At 33.2% G+C, this 25,517-nt stretch overlaps 1 protein-coding gene and 1 pseudogene across 2 annotated transcripts in view; both read left to right on the top strand.

Annotated features, from left to right (window-relative positions):
• The window catches only part of SMCHD1 (structural maintenance of chromosomes flexible hinge domain containing 1), a 117,933-nt gene that overhangs the window by 14,468 nt on the left and 77,948 nt on the right, over positions 1-25,517 (top strand). For both annotated transcript variants that reach the window (XM_087818980.1, XM_087818981.1), the window contains exons 6-12: positions 13,805-13,919; positions 14,042-14,161; positions 18,190-18,356; positions 20,547-20,637; positions 21,213-21,423; positions 23,725-23,845; positions 23,924-24,107. In XM_087818980.1, the coding sequence (XP_087675106.1) occupies positions 13,805-13,919; positions 14,042-14,161; positions 18,190-18,356; positions 20,547-20,637; positions 21,213-21,423; positions 23,725-23,845; positions 23,924-24,107 (1,009 nt within the window). The remainder of the gene's footprint in view (positions 1-13,804; positions 13,920-14,041; positions 14,162-18,189; positions 18,357-20,546; positions 20,638-21,212; positions 21,424-23,724; positions 23,846-23,923; positions 24,108-25,517) is intronic.
• On the top strand, positions 1,553-2,443 carry LOC107535894 (ATP synthase F(0) complex subunit g, mitochondrial pseudogene; annotated as a pseudogene).

Raw genomic sequence — 25,517 nt, 5'->3', positions numbered from 1 at the left:
AATTTGTAAGGACTTACAGTGTCATGGTGAGAGGCAATATAGTGAAGAACAAGGGCTCTGGAATCATTTGGCCTGGTTTGAATTCTAGCCTTACTAGTTGTGTGACGTTGATCAAGGTACTTTACTTCTCTTTGTCTCAGTTTACATATCTGTAAAATGAGGATAATACCTCATAAGGTTTTGTGAAGACCAAGTGACTTCCTGGCATATGGTAAGCAATCAATAAATATAAGCTATTATTTTAGTTATTACTTCTTATTCTTGGCCTTAGACTTTTCTACAACCATTTGTTTTCAGTTTTTATGAGTACATCCTACTTTAAGGATTTATAAAATAGCCATAGAGAAGGATACAATAGAAATATTCGGTAGAAGAGAAAGAAGAATAGATGTTAGATTGGGTTAAAGGGTCAGAAAAATGTTAGTTAAATCAAATGGAAGAGTAGAAAGAAATAGAGTCTGCAGTTTATTTTTATTGATTTTTAGAGAGAGAGAGAGAAACATCGATCTGTTTCACTTATTTATGCATTTATTGGTTGATTATTTTTTTTCTTTTTTAAAAAATATATCTTTATTGATTTCAGAGAGAGGAAGGGAGAGGGAGAGAGAGAGATAGAAACATCATTGATGAGAGAGTCATTGATTGGCTGCTTCCTGCACGCCCCCTACTGGGGATGGAGCTCGCAATCTGAACATGTGCCCTGACCTGGAATCGAACTGCAATCTCCTGGATCATAGATAGATGCTCATCCAATGAGCCACATCGGCTGGGCTGTTGGTTGATTCTTATATGTGCCTTTACCAGGGATTGAACCTGCAACCTTGACACATTGGGTCAACATTCTAACCAACTGAGCTACTTGGCCAGGGCAAGTCTACAGTTTATTAAAGTAAGGTCTTAACTGGATTAAAGGGACACTGATCAATTTTTCTCTAGATTTTAGCACAACACCAACTTTTAAACTTAATCCAAATATTAGGGAAATTTTGTTTAATTTTTGGTAGAAATCTGGTTTTTGTCCTAGCTTTATAGGTATTGTTTATACCTATAAACAATCAAACTTATAAACAATCAGTTGTTGTTATAGTTATTATGTACTCATACTGCTGTTGAGTAAAGTAACAGTCCCTTGACCCACTCTAATTTCTTTTAGTATCAAATACACTCCCTCACTCCCCTTGCCTCTACTCCTATAGAAAAAATTAGCAGTTGCTCTACTGCTTCCAATTTAGTTTTCACTGGATATAAGGATGGATGTCATATTAGAGAGACTATGGAAGTAAAGGAAGGACATCCTAAAAGTACAAAACAGCTGTCTTGGCCTGTAGCTTCTGTTGTAGTAGAAAATCAGAAGTAAACACACAAAAAAGTTATAATCATTTCAGTTATTGATTATTGCTGTTAAGAAAATATTGAATAATATGTTAGAGCCTGATGGCCTTCTCCTTTAGGTAAGGTGATTAGAGAAGAAGGCAGCCTCTTCGAGGTTATATTTGAGTTGAGGCTTGAAAGAAGAAAATGCTCAGGGGCCAGAGAATCCCATTCTTGAACCATGGCCTAATTTTTCCATAACCTCACAGAGAAGCCTCCCTATGCTGGTAAACACTGCTGAGACTTACTCAAAGCCTCTACTGGCCACATTTTAACATTATGCCAAGGGTAAGCTGGTTCCTCCAACCCCTGCTGAGCTCCCTACAGGTATTCAAAGCTTAAAAAAATAGTAGTGCTCAAACTAGTGGCTTTAAACAGCTGACAGTTAAGGAAGCTCTGCTGAACGGTTTGGTGGCAACAGAAGTGTGGATATGGTTTTATGTTGGCAAGGTTGTAGGCAAGTGTGGCATCATTAGCTATAATGTTTAAAGACCAATCTTTAACATCTGTTTCTTTTTGTTTTATTATTTGAATGTTCTTGGACCATGAGTGATCAGAATGGTATTTGAATTAAAAAAATATGCCCAAATCAAAGTTTTCTATATTAAACACTGCATGGAAAGGTCACAATTTCTCTTGATACTAGGTTCAATTTTCTTTTGCTTTAATAATGTTAATAGAGCTCTAAATGCATTTCTTTGCTTAGCCTGAAAATGGAAAGCATATATGTAAATATACCAACCTGATATATATACTGTATATGTATGAGGATAACATTTTAATTCAGAGGTTGGAAATGTATTTTATTTCCAGACAAGTTGGGGAAAGTCCTTGAGAAAACTAGAACTTACTACAGTAGGAGAAATAGTAATAACATGTACTAGAGTTAAATCATGTCAAAAGAATAAAATTTGGCCCTGGCTGGTATGACTCAATGGTTAGAATGTCCTGGCTTCAATCCCTGTCAAGGGCATGTACCTGAGTTGCAGGTTTGATCCCTGGCCCTGGTCAGGATGCATGTGGGAGGCAACCAATTGATGTTGCGATCTCTCGCATCGATGTTTCTCTTTCCCTCTCTCTCTCCCCCTCACTCAACTTCCACTATGTAACGAGAAAATCAATAGAAAGAACATCCTCGGGTGAGGATTAAAAAAAAAGAATAAAATTTGGGTGGTTTTTCTTTGCTAAAATCAGAGAAAGACCTATTTAACAACACCTATGTCTGTAAATGTTGGGATACTTGGTGGTATTCTATGTATGTATCTTCATAACATCTTTAATGCCAAGACAGAGCCATGATCTACATTTTTAATCTAATTTTGATATATGTATTACTATTAATTTATCTGGTTTTATGAGTTTTAGAATCAGCTTTGCTAAAATAAAACACCCTATGGATATTTAAACAGGGTTATAACTTAGTATCATCCATGGATCTGAAAAGTATGTTATGTTCTCAAATAAATACAAGTGATTGATTATCCAAAAGAAGAAGAAAATACTCAAATGAAGTGTATTCCAACTAGAAGGAACATCAGCAAACATAGAGACCCTGAAATTGTGATTGATTTGTTTCGTTTGAGAGGGAAAAAGGAGACCAGTGTTGTTAGAGCATAGTACATGAACGGGAAAGTAGAGCGAGATGAGGCGAATGCTCTAATTTGACAATATTCTTTATAACTCTGACTCACCTTGGTACTACCCTTCTCTCTACCCTTTTTATTTTGAAAAATTTCAAGCTAACGAGTAAGTTGAAAAGACAGTACTAGCACTTATATATCCTTCAAGCAGTTAACATTTTGCCACATTTGCTGTCTTCTATCACACACATAAACACACACACACACACACACACACACACACACACTCTCTTAAACTCTTACACTTTCTCTTCCTAAATCATTTGAAAGTAAGTTGAAGTATCTCCTTCACAGGGAGGGTCTCATAAATAATCATAATACTGTTGTCACACCCAAGAAATTTATCATTGATTCAAAATATCTAATATAATGTCCATATTTAGATTTTTCCCTCCTTTATCATATCTCTCTGGCTTCCTTTATAATAATACCCTGCATTTGTGTTTTTCATAAAATTGTCATTTCCCCCCTGGAATATAGGCTAGTTAGATAGAATGGTCCACAACCTGGATCTGAGTATTTCCTGAGCACTATCTTTTCCTCAACATTTTATGAACATTTTCAAACATACAGAAAAGTTGAAATTCTACAGTGACTATCCAGATACTCGTACCTAGTTTTCATTATTGATAGTTGCTTTACCCCATATCTATTCCACTAACCTTCAGTTCATCTTAATTTTTGACTTAGTTCAAATAAATTACAGATATCAACAAACTTTTTTTATAATGCTTTAAGCATTGATATCATCTAGCATTCTGGGTTTTCTTTTGAAGTAGAATTTACGTACAGTGAAATGCTCAAACCTAAGTGTATCTTTATTGAATTTATTTTTTGTCATCATATAATTTATATACCATAAAATTCACTATATTAAAGTATATATAGTTCCATGGTTTTGAGTATAGTCACAAAGTTGTAAAACCATCATCACTAATTTCAGAACATTTTCATCATTCCAGAAGAAAACCTGCACCCATATGTAGTTACTCCCTCTCCCCCGCTTCTGGCAATCAATATACTTTCAGTAGTTGTTCATCTACTTTTTGAGTTGTTTTTTCTAGGGATTACGTTCAACACTTTATAATTAGTTTGGATTAATGCCAACTTAATATCGGTATTATTTAAAAAAACTTTACTTTTATATAATTTCATTCCTCTCCTACTTCTTTGTATTATTATTTTTATGTAAATTTTTTTTTATACATTATAACCTTGTCAACAATTTTATACTTACTGTTTTATGCAGCTGTCTTTTAAATCAGAAGATTTATAAATATTAGATTTATACTGCCTTTTTCTATTTATATATAGTTACTTCTTTTTTACCTTTAGTCTTCTTATATTCAAGTTTATTCTAGTGTCCCTTCATTTTAGTCCAAAGGGCTCTATTTTAATAGCTACTTTAGGACATACCTAATAGAGTCTCAGTTTTTACTTATCTGGGAATGTCTTAATCCATTGTTCATTTTGAAAGCTATTATACTAGATAAAGAATTCTTGGTTGACAGTGTTTCTCTGTCAGCACTTTGAGTATTTCATCCCACTGCTTCCTGGCTCCATGGTTTCTGTTGAAGAATCAGCTGTTGAGCATTCTTTGTATATGACCAATCACTTCTCTCTATCTGCTTTCAAAATTCTGTCTTTTTTCCTCTGGCTTTTGACAGTTTCATTCTGACATGTCTAGGTTTGGGTGTTTTTCGTTTAATCTTTTTTAGTGTTTCTGAGCTTCTTGGGTGTATAGATTAATGTTTTCATCAAATTTGACAAGTTTTTGGCCATTATTTCTTCAAATTTTCTATGTCTTCTCCTTCTGTGACTCTTGTTATCCATATATTGATATGCTTTAATGGTGTCCCATAAGTTTCTGAGGCTCTGTTCACTTTCTTCTTTTTTCTGTTTGATCCTCAGATTGAATAATCTCAGTCAATCTCCCTTTTAGTTCACTAATTATTCTGCCAATTCAGATTTGCTCATGAGCCACTTAACTGAATTGTTCATTTCAATCCTTGTTCTTTTCAATTTCAGAATTTCTATTTGTTTTTTTAAAATAATTTCTCTGTTGATGTTCTCTATTTGGTGAAACACTGTTCTCATACTTTACTTCATTAGACATGATTTCTGTTATTTCCTTGATTGTATTTAAAATAGCTGATTTAAACCCTTGTCCAATAAGTCCAATACCTGTGCTTTCCCTGGGATGGTTTCTACTGACAGCTTTTTTTTCCCTGTGTGGAGGCCATATTTTAATAAGTCTCAATGTGGCACTCATCATTTTTTTGTTGAGAACAGGATATTTTAAATAATATAATGTGGCAACACTGGAAATCAGATATATTTCCCTTCACAGAGCTTGTTGTTGCTTGTTTTTTCTTTTTGTTTTTTGTCACTGTTGTTTGTGTAGTGATTCCCTAAACTAATTATGTAAAATCTGAATTTTTTATCTTATGTTGCTGCTGAAGTCTCTGTTCGCTTAGTGGCTAGCTAGTGATTTCCTTAAATGTGTCGAATCAGTAAGTCTCCCAGCTTTTGCCAAGGGATTGTGTGTACATACTGCTCTATGTTTTTAGTGTTCCAGTAGGAAGCTTACAACTCCTTCTTAGCGTTTACTTCTTCCTTACACAGAACCTCAAAGTCAGCTAGAAATGAGAGTTTGGCCTTGAGCTTGTATGTGTACAGCCCTGCATAGAAGAGTAACCTTCTCAGTTCTCATGAATATGTTGGAGCTTATAAAAATCAATATGGATCTCTCATTCCCTAGCTTTTCCTTGTAAGTGTTTGGCCAAATTCTTGTCTTCTCCCAACTGTTTTCATCATTTTAGTCAGCTGTGTTGCTAAACTATTGCCACTGATTGTTTTTGACAAGTGACCCAAGGAAAAAGCTGTTCGCAGTGAGCAAGTTCTGACTTAGGTCACATAAAGACAAATCCTGGAGTGGAGGTTCCTAGGGAACTGTCAGATCCAATAATTACAGTTGTATGGGGAAAGGGCTTTGAGGGAACTCCAGACTTATTCCGATGACTCCTAAGCTGCTGGTTTTCACCATGATCGCAGGCTGTTGGTTTTCAAGACTTCTGTGGAGTTGGTGAGAGGGGAATGGGATAGGGCATGTTAAAGCATCACAAAGCTAGCTGTTCTTATCAAGATTCAGTGATGTGTCTTGAATAAAAACACCTTGGATTGTTGCAAGACTTTGGTTAATTTTTAGAGTTCTGAAAAAGTTGATTTTGACAATCATTTTGGGTCTTCTCATTGCTTTTATCAATGAGTAGATTTTTATAGGTCCTTTGCCATTTTGGAAGTACTCACCTTAATAACTGAGTTTTTACAAATACACCTATGTAATCCAAACCACTATTAAGATATAGAACATTACATGAATCTAGAAAATTTTCTCTTGACTTGAGTGCTATTATAATCATTACCTTCAAAATTAAATTAGATAGCTAGAACATAGTTGTAATATTATGTGTTCATTTAATTATTTTGTGGAAGAAGGAAGGGTGACATTAGGTCTTCTGGGTGACTATAAATCAGGAGTCTGTTGGGTCAGTGCTACTTTCTGCACTTTCACCTTGCTCAGCAATTAATAGGCTCCTCAACTCAGGGAACCATTCGGGAAAATAAAAATAGCATGCCATGCTCAGTGGCTGAGCATCAACCTATGATCTAGGAGGTGGAGGTTTGATTCCCTTTCAGGCCACATGCCCAGTTTTCGGGCTTGATCTCCAGCAGGGAGTGTGCAGGAGGCAGCTGATCAATGACTCTCTCTCATCATTGATGTTTCTATCTTTCTATCCCTTTCCTTCCTCTCTCTGAAATCAATAAAAATATATTAAAAAAAAAATAGTGTCACATGACCCATTTCTCATGCCATTTTTAGGTTGGAGGAATGATCTCCCAACAGGATTTTCCCCTTATTTTCCTAAAGAAAAAAACTTCTTTGTCTTCAGTACTTTTCTGTATATTAAGATGAGCTTTCATTTACTTTCTGATATGTATTTATTTACTTTTATTTAAAGAAAGAGTTTGTAACATTCAGGCATCCTACTTTAATTTAGTTGTTTTCAATAGTGAGAAATAAATACATATATATGTAGTCATTCTACCATATTTCCTGGAAGTCACTTACATTGTTTTTAGTTTCTGTTACTAATTTAATCATTCCTTCTGTTCCTTTTTATTACTTGCTTCCATGCAGATTTTGCTTTTCTCTCTTCTAATAAATCAAAGACACTCACTTGACAAAGATATAAGATCTGCTTGTATTGTATCAACAATATGAATAAGGTATTTTCTGAAATTCTTATGGACTGTGATATAAATTTATTCCTGAGGGAGGTGACTTTCTAAATTCTCCAGAGGACTGCTCCTGTGATACAAAAATTTTTAATGAGATTTTAGATTACTTTTTGCTTTTACTTCATGAAGGGATATTTATGTAGCCCTTTTGTGTGGATATAGGAATTTTTTTGTATGCACACAAGTCTGAAACCTGCTGGAACTTTTTGTTTTCAGCCTTATTTGCTGTCATACATTCATTCTCCTAGGTTTGGTTTGCGTAGATGGTTTGGGTCGAAAAAGGAAACTTAGTGCTGGATGATTCCTAATCAGAGAACAGAGTTCCTTAGTTTTGAATCAGATTAAGCATGTATATACTGTTTCACTTCTGAGCTCTCCCCTCCCTAGACTTACATACATCCTGATATGTATTTTAAGGAGGATATTTAGAGGAGGGTATTTTCAGCCTATTCCTAGAAATGTTGCCGTAGTAACTAAAGTCTTGGAACCCATTTACTCTTTTTATTTTTCTTAATAAACATTGGGTTCATAGAATTTGATTAATCATAATTCTTGATTTATCACAATTTATCAATTCAGCCCTTCCTCTTTTAAAGTTTATTTATATTCTAAAATATAATAGGTTGAATAACCATAATCTTTCACCCAATCCAATAAGTAGAATATTTCTTGTAACTTACATATGTGTGTTCCTTCCTTATTCTGTTTTTCCCCCACCAAAGTTAACTGCTATATTGAATTGCTTTCCTGTTTTCTTAATTTTAAAAAAAGTATATATCCTCCTGGCCAGAGTGACTCAGTTGGTTGAGTGTCATCCTGTGCACTGAGGGGTTGCAGGCTTGAGCCCCTGTTGGGACTCGTGCAGAGGCAGCCAGTCGATGTTTCTCTCACACATCAATGTTCCTCCCTCCCTTCCTCCCTCCCTCCATTACCCTCTCTTCCTCTTCTTTCCTCCCTCCGTCCCTCCCTCTCTCTAAGCATGTCATTGGGTGAGGATTAAAAAAAGAAAGTGTGTGTCCAGTTTTGCTTGTGTTTTGATATTATGAATACTGTATGTTGGTGTACAAGGGACTTGCATTTTCGCTTAATATTAGGTTACTAAGATTTCATCTTTGTGTAGATCTGTAGTTCATTCTTTTTTATAACTATATGATCTTTTGCGTATGCCAACAGGAAATCACATTATATTTATCCAGTCTTATATATAGTGTCTGTAGTATTGTATCGGGTATGTTTCCTTGTCCAGATCTACGTAAGTTCTTAGTTATATTCCTAGGAGGGAATTTATGGGTCATAAAAATGAAATTCCAATTTACAAGGCAATGGCAAATTGTTTTTCCAAATTGTTTGTATTAATTTATACTTCCACAGCTTAAACTTTCTTAGGAAGCCATTTGGGTATGATTTGTTTTTTGTAGGAGGAATTTTAAGCTATTTGATTTCTTTCAGAGAGTTGTAAGAATATTAGGCTTTCTCTTTCTTACTGATTTAGTTTTCGTAAATCATTTTACTAGGAATTAGTCCAGTTCATTAAATTTTCAAGTTAATTGGCATATGATTGTTGGTAATGTTTTTCAAAGAACCAGTGTTCACTTTGATAAATTTTCTTTGTTGTTTTTCTGTTTTCAAATTACTTGATTTCTGCTCTTTATTATTTATGTCCTCTTTTTGAGTTTATTTTGCTTTTTGTAGTATCTTGAGATGGAATCTTAAGATTATTGATTTGAGACCATTTCTAAGATGAATATTTTGTGTTATAAATTTTCTTCTCAGGACTACTTTTGCTGCATCCCACAAGTTTTGGTATGCTTTATTTTCACTTTCATTCAGTTCAGTGTAATTTTTATTTCCCTTGCACTTTTCTGTTTGATCCATGGATTGCTTTAGGAATGTAGTGGTCAATTTCCAGGTGATCTTAGTAGATTTTCTTGATTTCTAGTTTGATCTCATTATAGTCAGATAATATAATGTTCATGGTTTTAGTTCTGTTAGATTTCTTGAGATTTGTTTTGTGTACCAGGATATGATTTATTTTGGTGAATTTTCTATGTGTCCTTGCAAAGTGTGCATTTTGCTGCTGTTGGGAGGAGTGTTCTGTAAGTGTCAGTTAGATTCAGTTGGTTAATATTTTCAGTTCTTTTATATCCATACAGATTTTTCTGTGTGTTGGTGACTCAGAGAAGTATTAAGTCCCCCATTTGTTTGCAGGCTTGTTTACTTTTTTAGTTCTCTAAACTGTTGCTTTGTGTATTTTGAACTTGTGTTATTTTGTATATACACAGGATTGTTATGACTCCTCGATGAACTGACCCTTTTATCATTATGTAATGGTACTTTTTGTCTCTGGTAATTGTCTTGTTCTGCAGTATATTTTATATGATATTTGTAGCCACTTCATCTTTCTTTTCATTCATTTTTGCATTATACATCTTTTCTCATTTTCTTTTTTTCCCCCCATGCATTTTCTTTTAAACTACCTATATCACTATGTCATCATATTTGAAATGAGTTTCTTGTAGACAACATATAGTTGGGACTTTTTTTTTTTTATTCACTCTTCTAATTTTATTTAGTGTCTTTGTACCATTACATTTATTGCAATTACTGATCTATTAGGACATAAGTATGTTACGTTTTAACTTTTCTCTTTGTTTTGCATTTCTCTCTTTCCTGGCCTTCTTGTGGCTTACTTGAACATATTTTAGTATTTTCTTTTCAGTGTTTTTGAGTGTGTCTTTTTTGTTTTACATGGTTGTTCTAGGGAATACTGTAGGCATACATAACTTATTACAGTCTACTAGTTTGGACATTATACCACTTAAAGTGAACTGAAGAAATTTTAGCCAAATTATTTAGGCCCTTTATCTCTCTTCCATTTATAATTTAATTTTCTTAAGCATTACTTCTACATACATTGAGAACTACATCAGACAGTGTAATTTAAATTTCAACAGTCTAACATAATTTTAAAACACCTGGGGAGAATGGTAGTATGTTTTATTTACCCACATATTTGTTTCATTGTTTTTCTTCATTCTTGCTTTGTCTGATGTTAATAAAGCTACTCCAGCTTTCTTTTCATTGGGGTTAAAATGATATTTCTGTTTCTAATCTTCTAACCTATTGTCTGTTTATATTTAAAGAGAGTTTATTTTAGGTAGCATATAGTTGTATATTAAAACTTGACCAAATGTAATTAGACCAATTACATTTAATGTGATTGTTGTTATGTTTGGATATGAACATGCCATCTTTCTTTTTTTATTTTTCCTGTCATTTTTGTTCCTGTTTCGTTTTTTCTGCCTTATTTCAAATGGAGCATTTTGTGTGTGCATGTGATTCCATTTTATTTATTTTGTTTATTACCTGTTTGTTTTGTTGTCTTACCGGTAACTTTGGGATTCATAGTATACATCTTTAATTTATAGTCTATATCAAGTAATACCATACTCTTTTACACATATAGTAAAAATATATTGCAACAGTGCCATCCATTTCATTTATCCTAACTTTATCTTTGTGCTTTTGTTTTTATACAGTTTGCATTGATATATATTATAAATATCAAAGTATATTCTATTTATTTTGCTTTAAACAGGATTCCTTCCATCTAGTTAACACATCAATCATCTCACATTTTTTTTTACGGAGAACATTTGAGTTCCACTCTCTTAGCAGAGTTCAATTATACAATACAGTGTCATTGACAAAAGTCATCATGTTAGACATTACATCCTCAGATCTTACTGATTTTTTAGCTAAAACTTTGTACTCTTTTACCAACCGCTTCCTATTCCCTGCACTCCCCAGCCCCAGTCAACCAACCACTTTTATATTGTTTCTATGAGTTTATCTTTTTAACAGACCTTTAAAAAAATGTGGTAAAAAAAAATAATATAAAATTTGCCTTTGTGACCACTTTAAAGTGTATAATTCCGTAGTATTAATTTTATTCAGTGTTTGATAACTATTACCATATGTATTACCAGAATTTTACATCCTCACCAAACTGAAACTCTCTACCCATTAAATAACTCTCTACCTTCAGCAGCTCGTCACCATTCTTCTACTTTCAGTCTCAATGAATTTGCCTATTCTAGGTATCTCATTTAAGAAGAATCATACATTTGTCATTTTGCACCTGGTTTGTTTCACTTAGCATAATGTTTTCACAGTTTGTTTTGTAGAATGCATCAGAACTTCATTCTTTTTTATGGCTGTAGTACAACTGTACTACATTTTGTTTTCCATTTGTAGGTTAATCGACATGTGGGTTGTTTCTAACTTTTGTCTATTGTGAATAAATCTGCTACGAACGTTCACATATAAGTATCTGTTTGAGTTCCTGAGTCAATTTATATTTACGCACATATTTACCATTTCTGGTGGTCTTCATTCCTTTGTGTAAATCTGTCATCATTTTCATTCCTGAAGTTCTTTCCAACAGTTTTTATAACTCAAGTTAGCTCTTGATGAATTTTTCAGCTCTTGTATGTGTGATAAAATCTGGATCTCCTCCTCCCTCTCCTTCTCCATTAAAGATATTTTTGCTGAGTATAGAATTTTAGGTTCAGTTTGTTTAAAATTTCAGTACATGAAAAATGTCACTCCATTTTCTACTGGCTTGCATAGTTTTATCGTTGGTGTGTATGTTTTGTGGGTGTTTTGTTGGGGGGCAGTGTAAGTGTGCATACATGGTGTGTGGGGTGGAATGTTTTTGTATTTTAAGGGGAGGTGTTTGTATATGCATGTATTTTTGTGTGGAGGCATTTTATTTGTGTTGTGTGGGGACAGGTTTTTGTCTGTGTTGTTTAGAGATGGGTTTGCATGCAGTGGTGGCTTTGTATATTGTGAGGGGGCAGTTTTTTGGTGTGTTTTGTTTTGTAGGTCTGGTATTACAGTGTCTTACCTGGTCATTGTTGTCTTTATGTTTATTTTGATTATGAATATATGGGGTTCAGACTTTATTATACCAATACAATATTTTTATTTATCCCATTTTTTCTCTGTTTTGCTTTGTTTCTTCTGTCTTTTTTAAAAAAATTCATTGGGTCTTTTTGTTGATGCTTTTAAAGATCTTGTTCCACCTTGTTTCTCTTTAATATTTTAGAATTTGTATGTTTATTTTCTGGTTGTCTTTGAAATTTTAAAATGCATATTTAACTGTAGACTTCAAAGTTTAAAATCTCTCCCTCCTGCCATATTAAAGAATTTGGAACACTTTAGCTCTGACCACTTCCTCCCCAAAATAATACTTTCGTTGTCTAATATTTCAAGTCTGACTTTTTAGAAATCTCACAGTGTACATACAACATTTTTTTCTAACAACACATTTAGCAAAAAGCATTTAACACATTTTAAAAATTACCTTTGTACTTACCATGTTATAATAACCTTCCATGTCAGGTGTACTTACAGAAACATTCCTTTAGAGCAAATATCTTAATGGTAAATTCCCTTGGTTTTTATCTGTAAATACTGTAGCTCTGGTTCACAATTCTAGGTTGACAGATTTTCTCTGTGCACTTTGGAGATAATATTCCACCATCTTATTACTGTTGCTGTCAAAGCCTGCTAACTTGTTTTATATCTCAGCCTGTTTTCTAGTTCATCTGTTTTGTTTTTGGTGTTCACTGTGCTGTGGGTTTCTTTTTTACGTATCCTGTTTGGGCTTTTTTAGTCTGAATCTGTAGAGCCACATCTTTTAGTGGTTCAAGAATATTTGCAGCTGTTATCGATTCTCTTCTCTTTCTAGAACTACACTTAAACTGTGTGAGATATTTTCCTTCAGTCGTTCATATCTGTTAGACCCACTTTGGTATTTTCCATTCCTTTTTTTTCTGTTGTTTCCTATTGGTAAGTTATTTGAATGTATCTTTATGTTCTCTAATTCTTTCCAGCTATTTCACATCTGCTCGCTAACCTTTCCATTTAGTGTAATAGTGGTTCCAGCCTCACTCTGAATTCTATTTATTTGTGATATTGGCAAATGGTGTCCCTGGAGACCTTGCCTATATTTTAAGAAAACAGGGATGTCTACTCTCCAATGTGATGCAGTAGGAGGTTCACTCAGAGCTATTCATTTGTCATGATACATGGAAATAAGACTCTCTTTGCTATAATTTTCATTATTCTTCAGGCTATAGTTTAATGAGTTTTGAAGCAGTAAACAGTGTTGAAGGGAAGGTTGTAGAGGTATACATATATATATAGAGAGAGAGGGATATTTATTTAGTCCTGTTTGCTGAGAGATTTTCATTTCTCAGAGTATCCAGGTGATGCTAATGTAGCTGATCTGGTAAAATAAACTTCGAGAACCACTGGTCTAGATGATGTCTTGATTTCTGGCTCTGATTATTTTACCTTTGAATAGGATATCATCTGGGTTGGGGATCATTTTATTAACACTTAATAAAAGTTCTGTGACAGTTTGTTTTTGTTCCTAGATAGCTGGTTTTAAATCACTGCATTAATTTAATGTTTTATTTTAGTGATCATTCAGGATATGTTCGACCAGTGCCAGTGCCACGCAGTTTAAATAGTGATATTTCCTATTTTGGTGTTGGGGGCAAGCAGGCTGTTTTCTTTGTTGGACAATCAGCCAGAGTGAGTAAAAAATTTCTTGTAAATGAAAGTTGATCAAAATATTTTGAGGTTGACTCTGTCTAAATGTGTGAATCAGTTTAACTTTTAGGAATTTTTAATGTACTCTTCTTAATATTTAACAGATGATAAGCAAACCTGCAGATTCCCAAGATGTTCATGAGCTTATGCTTTCTAAAGAAGATTTTGAGAAGAAGGAGAAAAATAAAGAGTCAATATATAGTGGATATATTAGAAATAGAAAGGTATACTATGTTTTAACTCATTAACTGTAAATATATTACTTTGGATGGATGATAGGACAAGAATATTTTTTGTAATTCTATCTAAGATACTAACATTGCTTTAAAAAACTTGAAGGTATAGAATTTTCAAATTAAATTAATTTTATTCTTTTTTTCTTTAATCATGTGAATAGCAAAATTGATCATTTATGTGTTTTCTCAGGCTGGCAGTCTTTAGACAAGTTTTTTCCTAAAACTGAGTAAGCCTCCTGGAAAGTGCTCATAATATTGTAAATTTTTTTCATTGCACTGACTTTGAGTTTTTAAATCTTTGTGGTATAATAAGCACAGAACTAGCGTGGAAAACAGTGATAGGATAATAGACTCTTAGGAAATCACAACTTTAGAGAAAGTAATGAACAGTTTATTTCTGTTATAAATTTGCATTCAGATTCTTACTTTAATAAGCAAAATGTTAATAAACTTGAATCTTGATCATGTACATGATATTTATTTGTTTAATTTTTCTCCATTCGAAACACTTCAGAATTTTTAATTTTAAAATCTTTAAGTAATTTTGAGATTTTTAAGAATTCTTGTCTAATTCTAAAACAGTGTAAAAATTTTTAGGAAAGTATAAAGAAGTAAAAATAGTTTCAAATGCCAAAAAAGATACTTTATGTTTAGTTGAATTTTCTTGTAGTCTAACTTTTTTATTGTATACTTATAGTTTGAGCCTACATTTTAAAAAATTAATATTTTGAGTATTTCTCCATGTTATAAATTATTTTGGTATACAACACAGTTTAAATAGCTTCATAGTATTTCTTGGGCTGAATGTACTGTAATTTAACTATTCTTTTTTTCTTTTGAGTATATATAATTATAAGTATATGCAATTTACGTTAATTTATATAATTATAAAGACACTGCTGTGAACATTTTGCCTGAATTACAGCTTTTTTTAGTATAGATTGTTAGAATTTTAGCAGCTATGCCATACTATGAACTTTATAAATGTTCATAGTATATATTACAAAACAACTTTCTGAAAGGTTGAGCCCGAATCAGATACGTTCCCAACAATAGTATATGGAAGTGCCTATTTGATCATTTTCATATTTTAAAGGTGGGGGGAGGGAGAGGGCAGCAAAATGTTTCCAATTTGATAAGTAAAATAACACCTTTCATTGCTAGTGAGCTGAATTTTTTTTCATATTTATTGGATACTTTTATTTTTTCTATAACTTAGCATTCTTCTCTGTCCAGGAAATTTCTTTATTTTGCTTATTTCACTTTTTCCTTTTTAAATTTGTTGCATTTATTTAACAATTTACATATCTTAATATATTTATATAGTATTCCATCTTACCTTTTCTATATTACCTCACTGTCACAAAGTGCTTTAAAGTATATTGGTGGAAATACTATTTGCCATGTTAAAACTGGTGAGAAAAAATAAGAATTTCGAACTTAAGTGATTTTCAAAACTGTATACTGAGATCTCTTGAGTCGTCCTTTCTGACAACTTTTCCTGTGTTTTGTAGTTAGTTTATCCCCGCAGACATTTCATGGGTACTAACAGGTCCTTGGTCTTTTTTTCCTCCTGACCTATCTTTTCCAGCATACTCTTTTTTTGAGTCCTCTTATGTCCCTGACCTGTTAGCATTTGCTAAAATGTGTGTAGGGTTGGTGGTTCTTAATCTCTATATAACCAGCAGTCTTGCAGTCTTGCTGTCTTGCTTTTTGTGTGTGTATGCGTGCATGCTACTTAATATCAGCAGTTCTCAAATCTATTTCTTGTCAAGTGACTTTTCTTTTAAGATTGAGCCACTGAATTAAGCTAGACTCTGTAGAGGAAACAGACTGTTCTAGGCACTTTAAATAGAAAAGGATTTGATAAAGGGAATTAGATACATGATTATTGGAAGGGGCGAAGGAATGAACTCTAGGCTGAACCTTGTAGAATGATGCCAGGACAATCCGAACTGACCTTCAGGGGATGCCGTAACATATGCTATAATCACTTAGCTGGAGGACCTGGGTCTGGAATTCAGAAACACATTGCCTTATCTGTGATTACAGTTGGAGAGGCCTTGTTGTCACAATTGCTACAACATTGGAATATAGAATTTCTGGCCATAACCAGTGCTGTCAATGCTGACACTTTAAGCTGGAACCAGGATAATGATCTTTTTAGTACCTCTCGACAACAGAAAACCTTCAGGAATCCTTAGGAAATGGCCACTGCCTCATTTTTCCCTTCTAAATCTTTGGCTAGTGCTTCTGATTAGGTAAAACTTAATTTGATCCATAACCCAAAATGTAAGGGTGTCTTAGAAATGGGATTTTTGGTTTTCCGTTCTCTAGAGCCAAGAGGGAATAATAAGAGGTGGTGTAAATAGGTGGCTGAGTGCCAATTGATCATATCTAGCACATGGATTCCCAGTTTAAATTAGACGTTCTTCTCCCAGTCTTCCATAAGTAACTGACTTTTGGTACATCTGAAGTCAAACGTTACCCATAAACCTTTCTTATTCTCTCCTTTTCTCCCTCTTCCCCATAACTACCCTTTTCAATTAACAGCTTCCCCTGACCAAGCAGTTAGTAATTGTAATCCTTTTTAATCATTTACCACATTTAATTCTGTCTCTCCCACCCATTTCTACTGCTTGATTCAGCGTTTCCAGCCTCATCTTTCATCATGTTCTAAACTACTGTATTTCCCTTATACTCTCCAATCCTTCATGTTCTCTTTGGTCTGCAATGTTCTTATTAAGTTATCTGTTGGGTAACTTACTGCTATTGTTCTTGGTTCATGTCTTTATACTTGCACGCTATTTGGCAATCATTTATTTCTCATCTCCTACTAGATGGAATTTGTGAGGAAGAAGGGTACTGTTTTATTTATCTTGAAGCCGATCTTGTGCCTAGGTTGAATTGTAGATGGGTTTTATTTTTTTATTATTATTATTTTATTTATTTATATCTTTATTGATTTCAGAGAGAGGAAAGGAGAGGGAGAGAGAGAGATAGAAACATCAATGATGAGAGAGTCATTGATTGAGCCCTCAACCTGGGCATGTGCCGTGACCGGGAATCGAACCCCGATCACCTGGATCCTAGATTGATGCTCAGCCGCTGAGCCATGCCCGGCCGGGCTGTAGATAGGTTTTAGATGGTACTTGATAAATATTTGGATAGTGAACCTGCATCATTAGTACACCTAAACTATTGTACTAACTTTCATAGTGTATAAAATGTTACTTGTATATTATGCATTGTAGCTATAATAGTGATTTAGGGTAAGGGATGGTTGGAATGGTTTTGCAGGATTTGTATTTATTTTTTATTAAGAAAGTAATAATACATGCTTATTAAACAAAGAAAATCAGCCACTTTCTTAGATGTAATAGTTCAGTGTATATCTTTATCCTCATAAGTTTTTAGGTATATGGTAACACGCATAGTACATATATATACATGCAATGTTTACCTCATATAGACTCATAGTAAAAGTTGAGAAGCTGATAATATTTATCCTCAAACACTACTCTCCACCCCTCCCCCCCCCAATCTCCTTTACCTAGTTCCCTTCTGGAAGCTATGGATATTCTCTGAAAGTGGGCTGGGGCCCAGGATGATTTTGTTCTCTTTTAATAAACACAAGTGCAAGTGCCTTTGTGCTAAGCCAGCTGAGCTCAGGCTGCATCCTACTTTTCTTAAACATGGAGGGCAGGGCATTGGTCTTGACCAAGTTAAGTGGTAGGTACCCAAGCAAGGACTCAGTCCACTGTAGGATAAGTGTCCTCAATTTTTTCCAGCATTTTAAAATTCAGTGTTTATTTTCCTTTACCTTTTTCTTCATGATTCTAAAGTTGGTTTAGCATTACGGTAGGCTATTCCTTTATGTTTGCCAGTTTAGCCATCTGTGTAAAAGTTTCTCTGTCCTTACTGTATTTAAAGCGAGCCAAGTGAATCACATAAAATACTACTTCTGTAATTACAACGGTGTACGTAATCTGTTTTATTTGTATTCATTCTTGCAGCCATCTGATTCTGTTCACATTACAAATGATGATGAGCGATTCCTACATTCTCTTATCTCAGAGGAGAAGGAAAAGGACAGCTTCACTGCTGTGGTCATCACAGGGGTGCAGACAGAACACATACAGTACTTGAAAAATTATTTCCACCTTTGGACAAGACAGTTAGCGTAAGTAATTATTTATATTTGATTGAGGACACGTTTCTACCTTTTTAAGAACAAAAGTATAACAGATACATTGAAACTTCTTGGCTATCTGCTTTGCTCCTGTCCCCTTTTCTTCCCTTCAGTACAGTAACCAGTACTCTGATGTCAGCATTAAAATTGTTCCCTATTCTGTAAATATTTATTGGTCACCTGCAATGTACTGGTCGATATTTGAGGCACAGGCACTTTTAACACCTTTGATAAAATTTAAAATAAACCAGAATTTATCAAATTTAGTGCCGTCATTCCCATAGCCCCCTTTCATGCTTCTCTTATAGGACCTGTTATAATCTTCCATGCCATATATTTTACTTATTTTTTTTTGTCTGCTTTCCCCCATTGGAATGTCATTTTTTATGCACTACTGTATACCCAGTGTGCCCTGTTAAATGGTAGATATTCTATGAGTGTTTATCAAATAAATGCAGCAAGTCTATTAATATGAAAAAAAGGTCTGTGTGTTTATACAGCATATTAGTATTACTGAAAATAAATCTTTGTGTATCTGTCTATTTCAGGAAACCTTTTAGGGAGTATATATTCCATTAGAACAAATCAGATTAATATTTACATAATACCCCTAAGCCAGTGATTTTCAAGCAGTATGCCACAAGAATTTTTAAAACATGTAATACCTGACTATTTAGTCAGGGGCACTGACCTCTTTTCCCTAGATCATCAAATGAAAAAATAACAACAGCCAACATAGTAATAGCCATCTAGTATGAATGTATCAAAATTACACTTCTTTTTTGGTCAGATGGCAAAAAATACATTTTTTGATGTGCTACAGAATTTTAGTAAATAGTTTATGTGTGCCACGAGATGAAAAAGGTTGAAAATTGCTGCTGTAAGCCTTTTGTCTGTAGCTATATAGTGTAGAGCACTTACTGGATTGTTTCCTAATTTGTAGTAGTCTGAATTACTAAGCAAAATTCATGTTTTTGAAAAAAGTATTTTTTCACATTTACCCAAAAAGGCTATTGCACTTTATTTGAGATTCTCTATTTTATATATAAATATATATTAGCATAGTTAGAATTTTTTTCTTTTATGGGAAAATAAATTTGACTTTAGGAATAGCTTTTCATGAATATTGATGCTTATTGGTCCTGTAACCCAAAAGTTTTAAATAGACTTGGGAATATCTTTTCTCTAAGTACATATTTTATTAGCTGTTTTATAGTGGGGTTTTTTTTAACTGAAGGAACTGAGTGTACATAATTAGGACATACTCCTACTGTAACAAAAGATAACATACAGCTTTTACCATTCTTTGAAACAGACAACTGCTAAGCATTTACAGTACTCTCTTAATGTGTGGTTGTAACTTTGATTATAATGCTAACACTTTTGAGATGTCTGAAGGAGTATCTCACGATTTTTAGTGATTTTCTTTTATCAGTAGTATTTTAAACAGTAGCTAGGATCATTAATTATTTTTTAAAATTAAATTTTATGTGAAGGAATATTCAAATTCTTGTTTAAGGAATAGCCACAGGTCCAACATGTTTAGCCCTGAGTACAGTGTCACCAAAATATAGTCGTTTTTAACCTTTACCTAAAAATAAAATAATGGTTTAAAAATGAAGTGGTTTTCAGTGGAACAGTGTTGAATGCATTAGTTTTTTTTGTTTGAGAATATTGTGATAAGGTTTTCCACTGCTATAGGAGAGGAGCTATGAGAGTTATAGAATGATATTCTTGTGTTGCGCAGATAGCTTAAAGATATCTAATCCTATGTACTCCATGATATTTGAGTCTTTGACATCCCCAGCCAGTAGAATTGTAGCCTCTTGCCTTCTAGTATTTTCTGAATTATACTTCTTGGAAGTGTAAAGTATGTGAGCTTTGAAGTAGAAAGGGCTTCTGGATTGAAGCCTCCCCTCTCCCAATCTCTAAGTTCTATTACCTTAGGTAAATTATATAAACTCCTTGTACCCCAGTTTCTATATGTATAAAATGAGGTGTAATAACACCTGCATCTCAGGATTGTTTTTACCATTAAATGGGATACTATGTTTAAAAATGCTTGATACAGTGCCCATTAGGCACTACCAAATAGTAGTTTTAGAATTTTTTTTTGGTAGAAGAATGTATGAACTATAATTTTGTGTGAATTAAAAGTATAGTTATTTTTCTATATTTTAGGCATATTTATCATTACTATATTCATGGCCCAAAAGGAAATGAAAAACATACATCAAAAGAAGTTGGACCTTTCAACAACATTGATATTGAAGTAAGATAAAATTTCTTCTTCAAATATTATAAATTATTAGGTATCTGTTCCAGTTCCAAGTGACTCTGGATAAGAAAATTCAGTCAACAAATAAACAACTCTCTTTTTACCAAAGTTTTTTAGTAATTTGATGTTCAGGTATGAGTTGTTGCTGAATATTATGTCTTAAAACAGAGAGGAAAAGGGACATAAGTAGTTTCCCTTTTGTTCACAGAAGTCTTATGATGAAGTAAGATTTAGAACCATAAAACATTTGAATGTTGGGTTCTGTTAGAAAGAATTTCATGTACATCATTGTCCCACTTCCTACCTCTAGCAGGATACCTTGAATTAAATGTGCTCATGACTTATCTGTCCTTCACTCTGCTTTGCTGTTTTTTGCTTACTTTTTTTTTTTTTTTGTATTCCTTTCTTAGATGCTACTTATAGCTATTTAACTCACATAAAAAATTTCATTAAGCTAGATGATTACTTGTACAAATAAAAGTAGTTTTTGCCTATTCCTTTGTTGGATCATAGCTGAGAACAGAAGTCACCATAGAATTTAATTATTTTTTGTTGTATTTTTATTTTAGATTTCTATGTTTGAAAAGGGGAAGGCACCTAAGATTGTCAACCTAAGGGAAATACAAGACGACATGCAGACATTGTATATAAACACAGCAACTGATAGTTTTGAGTTCAAAGCTCACGTTGAAGGAGACGGTATAGTGGAAGGGATTATCCGATATCACCCTTTCTTATATGATAGAGAAACTTACCCTGATGACCCATGCTTTCCATCAAGTATGTTAATCTGTTGTTTTACCTACAAAATGTGAAGTGATTTAGGATAGTGATTTTTTTTAATGATTATTGTTAACTGGACTATTAAGTTTAGACAAATATTAAAGCCTTTTTTCTTATACAAATCTTTTTAAGATGTTAGGTATTTGTAATTTTTATAATTCTTGATTTTTGTGTATATTCACTTTTAGATGCATAAAGCACTGACTTTAAGAAACATTACATTTTTTTTTTCTTAGATTTCTTATTGAACTGAACTTTCAGTTATATACTGCATGTTAATCTTTTACATATCCCCCATATTGTTTTACCATTATCTTTGTAGGTATATATAAAGAAGTTTTAAACTTTCTGTAGTTAGCTTTTTCTTTGTGTTTTCTGATTTTATCTTACTATGGAAAGTCTTCTCAAGATTATAAAAGGATCCTGTAGTTTTAAAAAATTATTTTATGTTTAGATCTTTAATGCATCTATAATCTCCTTTTTTGTATGTAGGATGAGGTAGGGCTTTAATATTTTTCTATGTGAACATTCAGTCTCCTAGCACCAATTATATTGAATGTTACGATTTTTGAAAGAGTTTGAAATACCACTTTTATAATAATAAGTTCCTATATGTATGTAGATCTGGTTTCTTTACTATAGATCTATTTTGTATTTTTATACATGAGTAATGAGACCCTCTTGTAGCCATATATTCTATATTTATGTCTGCAGAGCAAGATACTCAGTATTCTTTTTTGAGAAAATTCTTATTTCTTAATCTTTTACTCTTTTAGATAAACTTTGAAATCACTTTGTACATTCACTTAAAAGAAACCCTAGTGGAATTATTTAGATTTCATTGAATTCATAGATTAGCAGTATTAAATTTTCTCATTCGTAATACCTCCTCAGTATATACTTAGTGTTGTGTGTTCTGGAACCAGGTTTTTTTTTTTTATTTGAATCCCATCTCTGCCACTTCCTATTGCGTAAACTTGGACAAAGTACTTACTGCCTACTTCATTTTTCCTTATTTGTGAAATGAGGGGTGGATAATACTTCATGCTTCATAGAAGTGTTTGAGGATTAAATAAGAAACTGCTGTAAGTCTTTTACCCAACTTTTATGTTATTTTATTTTACTTTATTTTATTATTTTTTAATCCTCAACCAAAGATATTTTTTCCATTGCTTTTCAAAGATAGTGGAAGGGGGAGAGAGAGGGAGAGAAATATCAATTGGTTGCCTCCCACACGTGCCCCGACCAGGGCTGGGGATCAAGCCTGCAATCGAGCTACATGCCCTTGACTAGAATTGAACCTGAGACCTTTCATTCTGCAGGCTGACACTCTAACCATTGAGCTAAACCGACTAGGACGGCCCAACATTATTTATTCAGTGCTCATACATGTTAGTACTCAGTGGTTCTGCCTCCTGTGATGTGTCTGACCCCTGTTTAATTTGCAATTTCTAATATTTGTATGCTTGTAGACAGAAAGATAAAGTTCTTCAAATGATTTCTTAAAATAAGGGCCAATAAATTGAGTGATGATTTAGAGGGGTTCTCTAAAAGCAAAGCAATTTGGTCTGATTGAAAGGAACTTTTATTTAGGGACCCCTTGTGAGGGTTTTTTGGGGGAAGAAGTTTTTATTTGTGGGGGTGACTTAATGTCAGAATAACTGAGGTGTTGCTATATCAGTTATAATGTTTGATCCTGATTTATCTGGATATATGAAAATGTCTTGCTAACAAACATAAAAATGCTATAGACAGTTATGTTAATTATGCTTTTGATGCTTTGTAACGTGTTATAATTTTAGCTGTATCGCCTGGATCTAATCTTCAGAAATTTAATAGTTTGTATGTTAAACTTAAATTGAGGATTATTGATTAATTTGCCCAAACTAGGCAAACTTGCTGCTACTAGATACCATAGACTTCCCAGCTTATTTTTAGGTGAACATACTGGTTCTGACAACATTGTGAAACTTAACGTTTTAGGTATAGAATTTATGTTCCTATGTTTGTAGGAAAAGGGGATTCTGTGTAAAAGATTGATCTGTATATAAGTAATTATTTTAAATGAGAAACGCCATTTGTAATGTATAACCACTTTGGAAATTTTCCTTTCTGAGGGCAAACTAAGAATAAAGCTTCCTTTAGGTTTTATAGAATATGTTAACAATCATGAGTTTTTGTTACCATTTCTTTGAAGCAACTTTAACATTTTACTTATAGAAATTGATTTCTCAGTGATAAAAGTTTTGTATACTTTATAGCAATAAACATTTCATTCCACTTACTCCTGTGCTCTAGAATTAAAAGATGAAGATGATGATGATGATTGTTTTATATTTGAGAAAGCTGCAAGAGGGAAAAGGCCTATTTTTGAATGTTTTTGGAATGGACGACTAATACCATATACATCCGTTGAAGAGTAAGTTTTTAGTTTTGCTGAAATTATATTGTTTTATAACCTAATCTTTTTACTAATTAATATTTTGTTCTGTTCAAGCTTTGACTGGTGTACTCCTCCTAAGAAGAGAGGGCTTGCACCAATTGAGTGCTACAATAGAATATCTGGTGCATTATTCACTAATGACAGATTCCAGGTCAGCACAAATAAACTGACTTTTATGGATCTTGAGCTAAAATTGAAAGATAAGAACACCCTTTTTACAAGGATCTTAAATGGACAGGTATGATTTGAATATTTGCAAATGTTCTATTTTATGTATAAGAACAGTCACTATCAGTGTAGATTTATGACATTTTGTGTACTTTTCATTTGATTTAATCAAAAGAATATGTATAAATTTTCCCTGTGAGTGTTTATGTGTTCATACCACCCCCAGTCAAGGCACATATAAGAATCAACCAATGAATGCATAAATAAGTATAATAACAAATTGATATTTCTCTCTCTCTCTCTCTCTCTCTCTCTCTCTCTCTCTCTCTCTCTCCCTCTCTCTCCCTCTCTCTCCCTCTCCCTCCCTCTCCCTCTCCCTCTCCCTCCCTCTCCCTCCCTCCCTCTCCCTCCCTCTCCCCCTCTCCGTTTCCCACTCCCTCTCTCTTTAAAAATCAATTTTTAAAAAATTATTTTAAAAATTTCAAACTGGTTAGATCATTTTGGATAAAATTTACATTTCTTTATTAGATCTTAATATCAAGACTGTGACATAGTAAATAGAAGCTATAGAAGAATATTCATTTGATATTCTTTCAGCTTTTATATCAGAACAATTTTATCTAATACAAGGGCTATCTTTGTATATTAATAACCAAACTATGCAATTTTAATCTAATCTTAAGGGTGAAATTGAGGTAGAACTGTGAAATACTTTGGGCTAAAAAGGTGATTTTTTTTTTTTTAAGTTGAATGAAACTAGTGTACTGTTTTATTTTTATGCTATCCAAATACTTCAGAAGCTTTTCCTTGATATACTACTCTTTCAGTAGTTCAGTGTTGAGTTGCCAAGAAATAGATGCATTTATTGTGAATCTGAAATTTTTGGGCAGTAAATACAATACAATAGCACGTAGTACTTATAGTTAGTAATTTCTACAAGATGTTGAAAGTCATTTTGCTCTTAATAAAAGATTCTGAATCATAGAAGATTAAGGTACTTTTAAAGAATTATCCTCAGAGGAAAGTCTTACTTGTACTTAGATATGATACACCTGGTATTAACTATCCAACATTTGTTGAACAATTTGGTCTTTCCAAAAGTTATCCACAATAGGTTAATTCTATTTCTTTGTCACATTGTATTTTGAAATATGTATTTTCTAATTTTGGGAAATTTTAAATACACAGAAAAGTTGAAAGAATATTATAATGAGTACCCACAGACTTCTCTCCTAAGTTAACTGTCATCTTGCCACACTTGCAACATTGTCCTTTGACACATTACTGAATTTCTGGATTTCATTAATGCATCTGGTAATTTGGTTGATAATGAATCCTGAGATTTCTTTACATTTTAGCTTAGAATAATTTTATCTAATACACAGGCTATACATTTAAGTGAAGCATAAAAATGTAGACAGACTGTCCCATTCCTAGTTAATAATTTTAATATCCTTGCTAAATTGACAAAGTGACAATA

Source organism: Miniopterus natalensis, chromosome 7 (assembly GCF_054644295.1).
Source record: "Miniopterus natalensis isolate mMinNat1 chromosome 7, mMinNat1.hap1, whole genome shotgun sequence".
Lineage (NCBI taxonomy): Eukaryota > Metazoa > Chordata > Mammalia > Chiroptera > Miniopteridae > Miniopterus > Miniopterus natalensis.
Note: the sequence above shows the minus strand (reverse complement) of the source record. Positions and strands in the feature narration are given on the sequence as shown.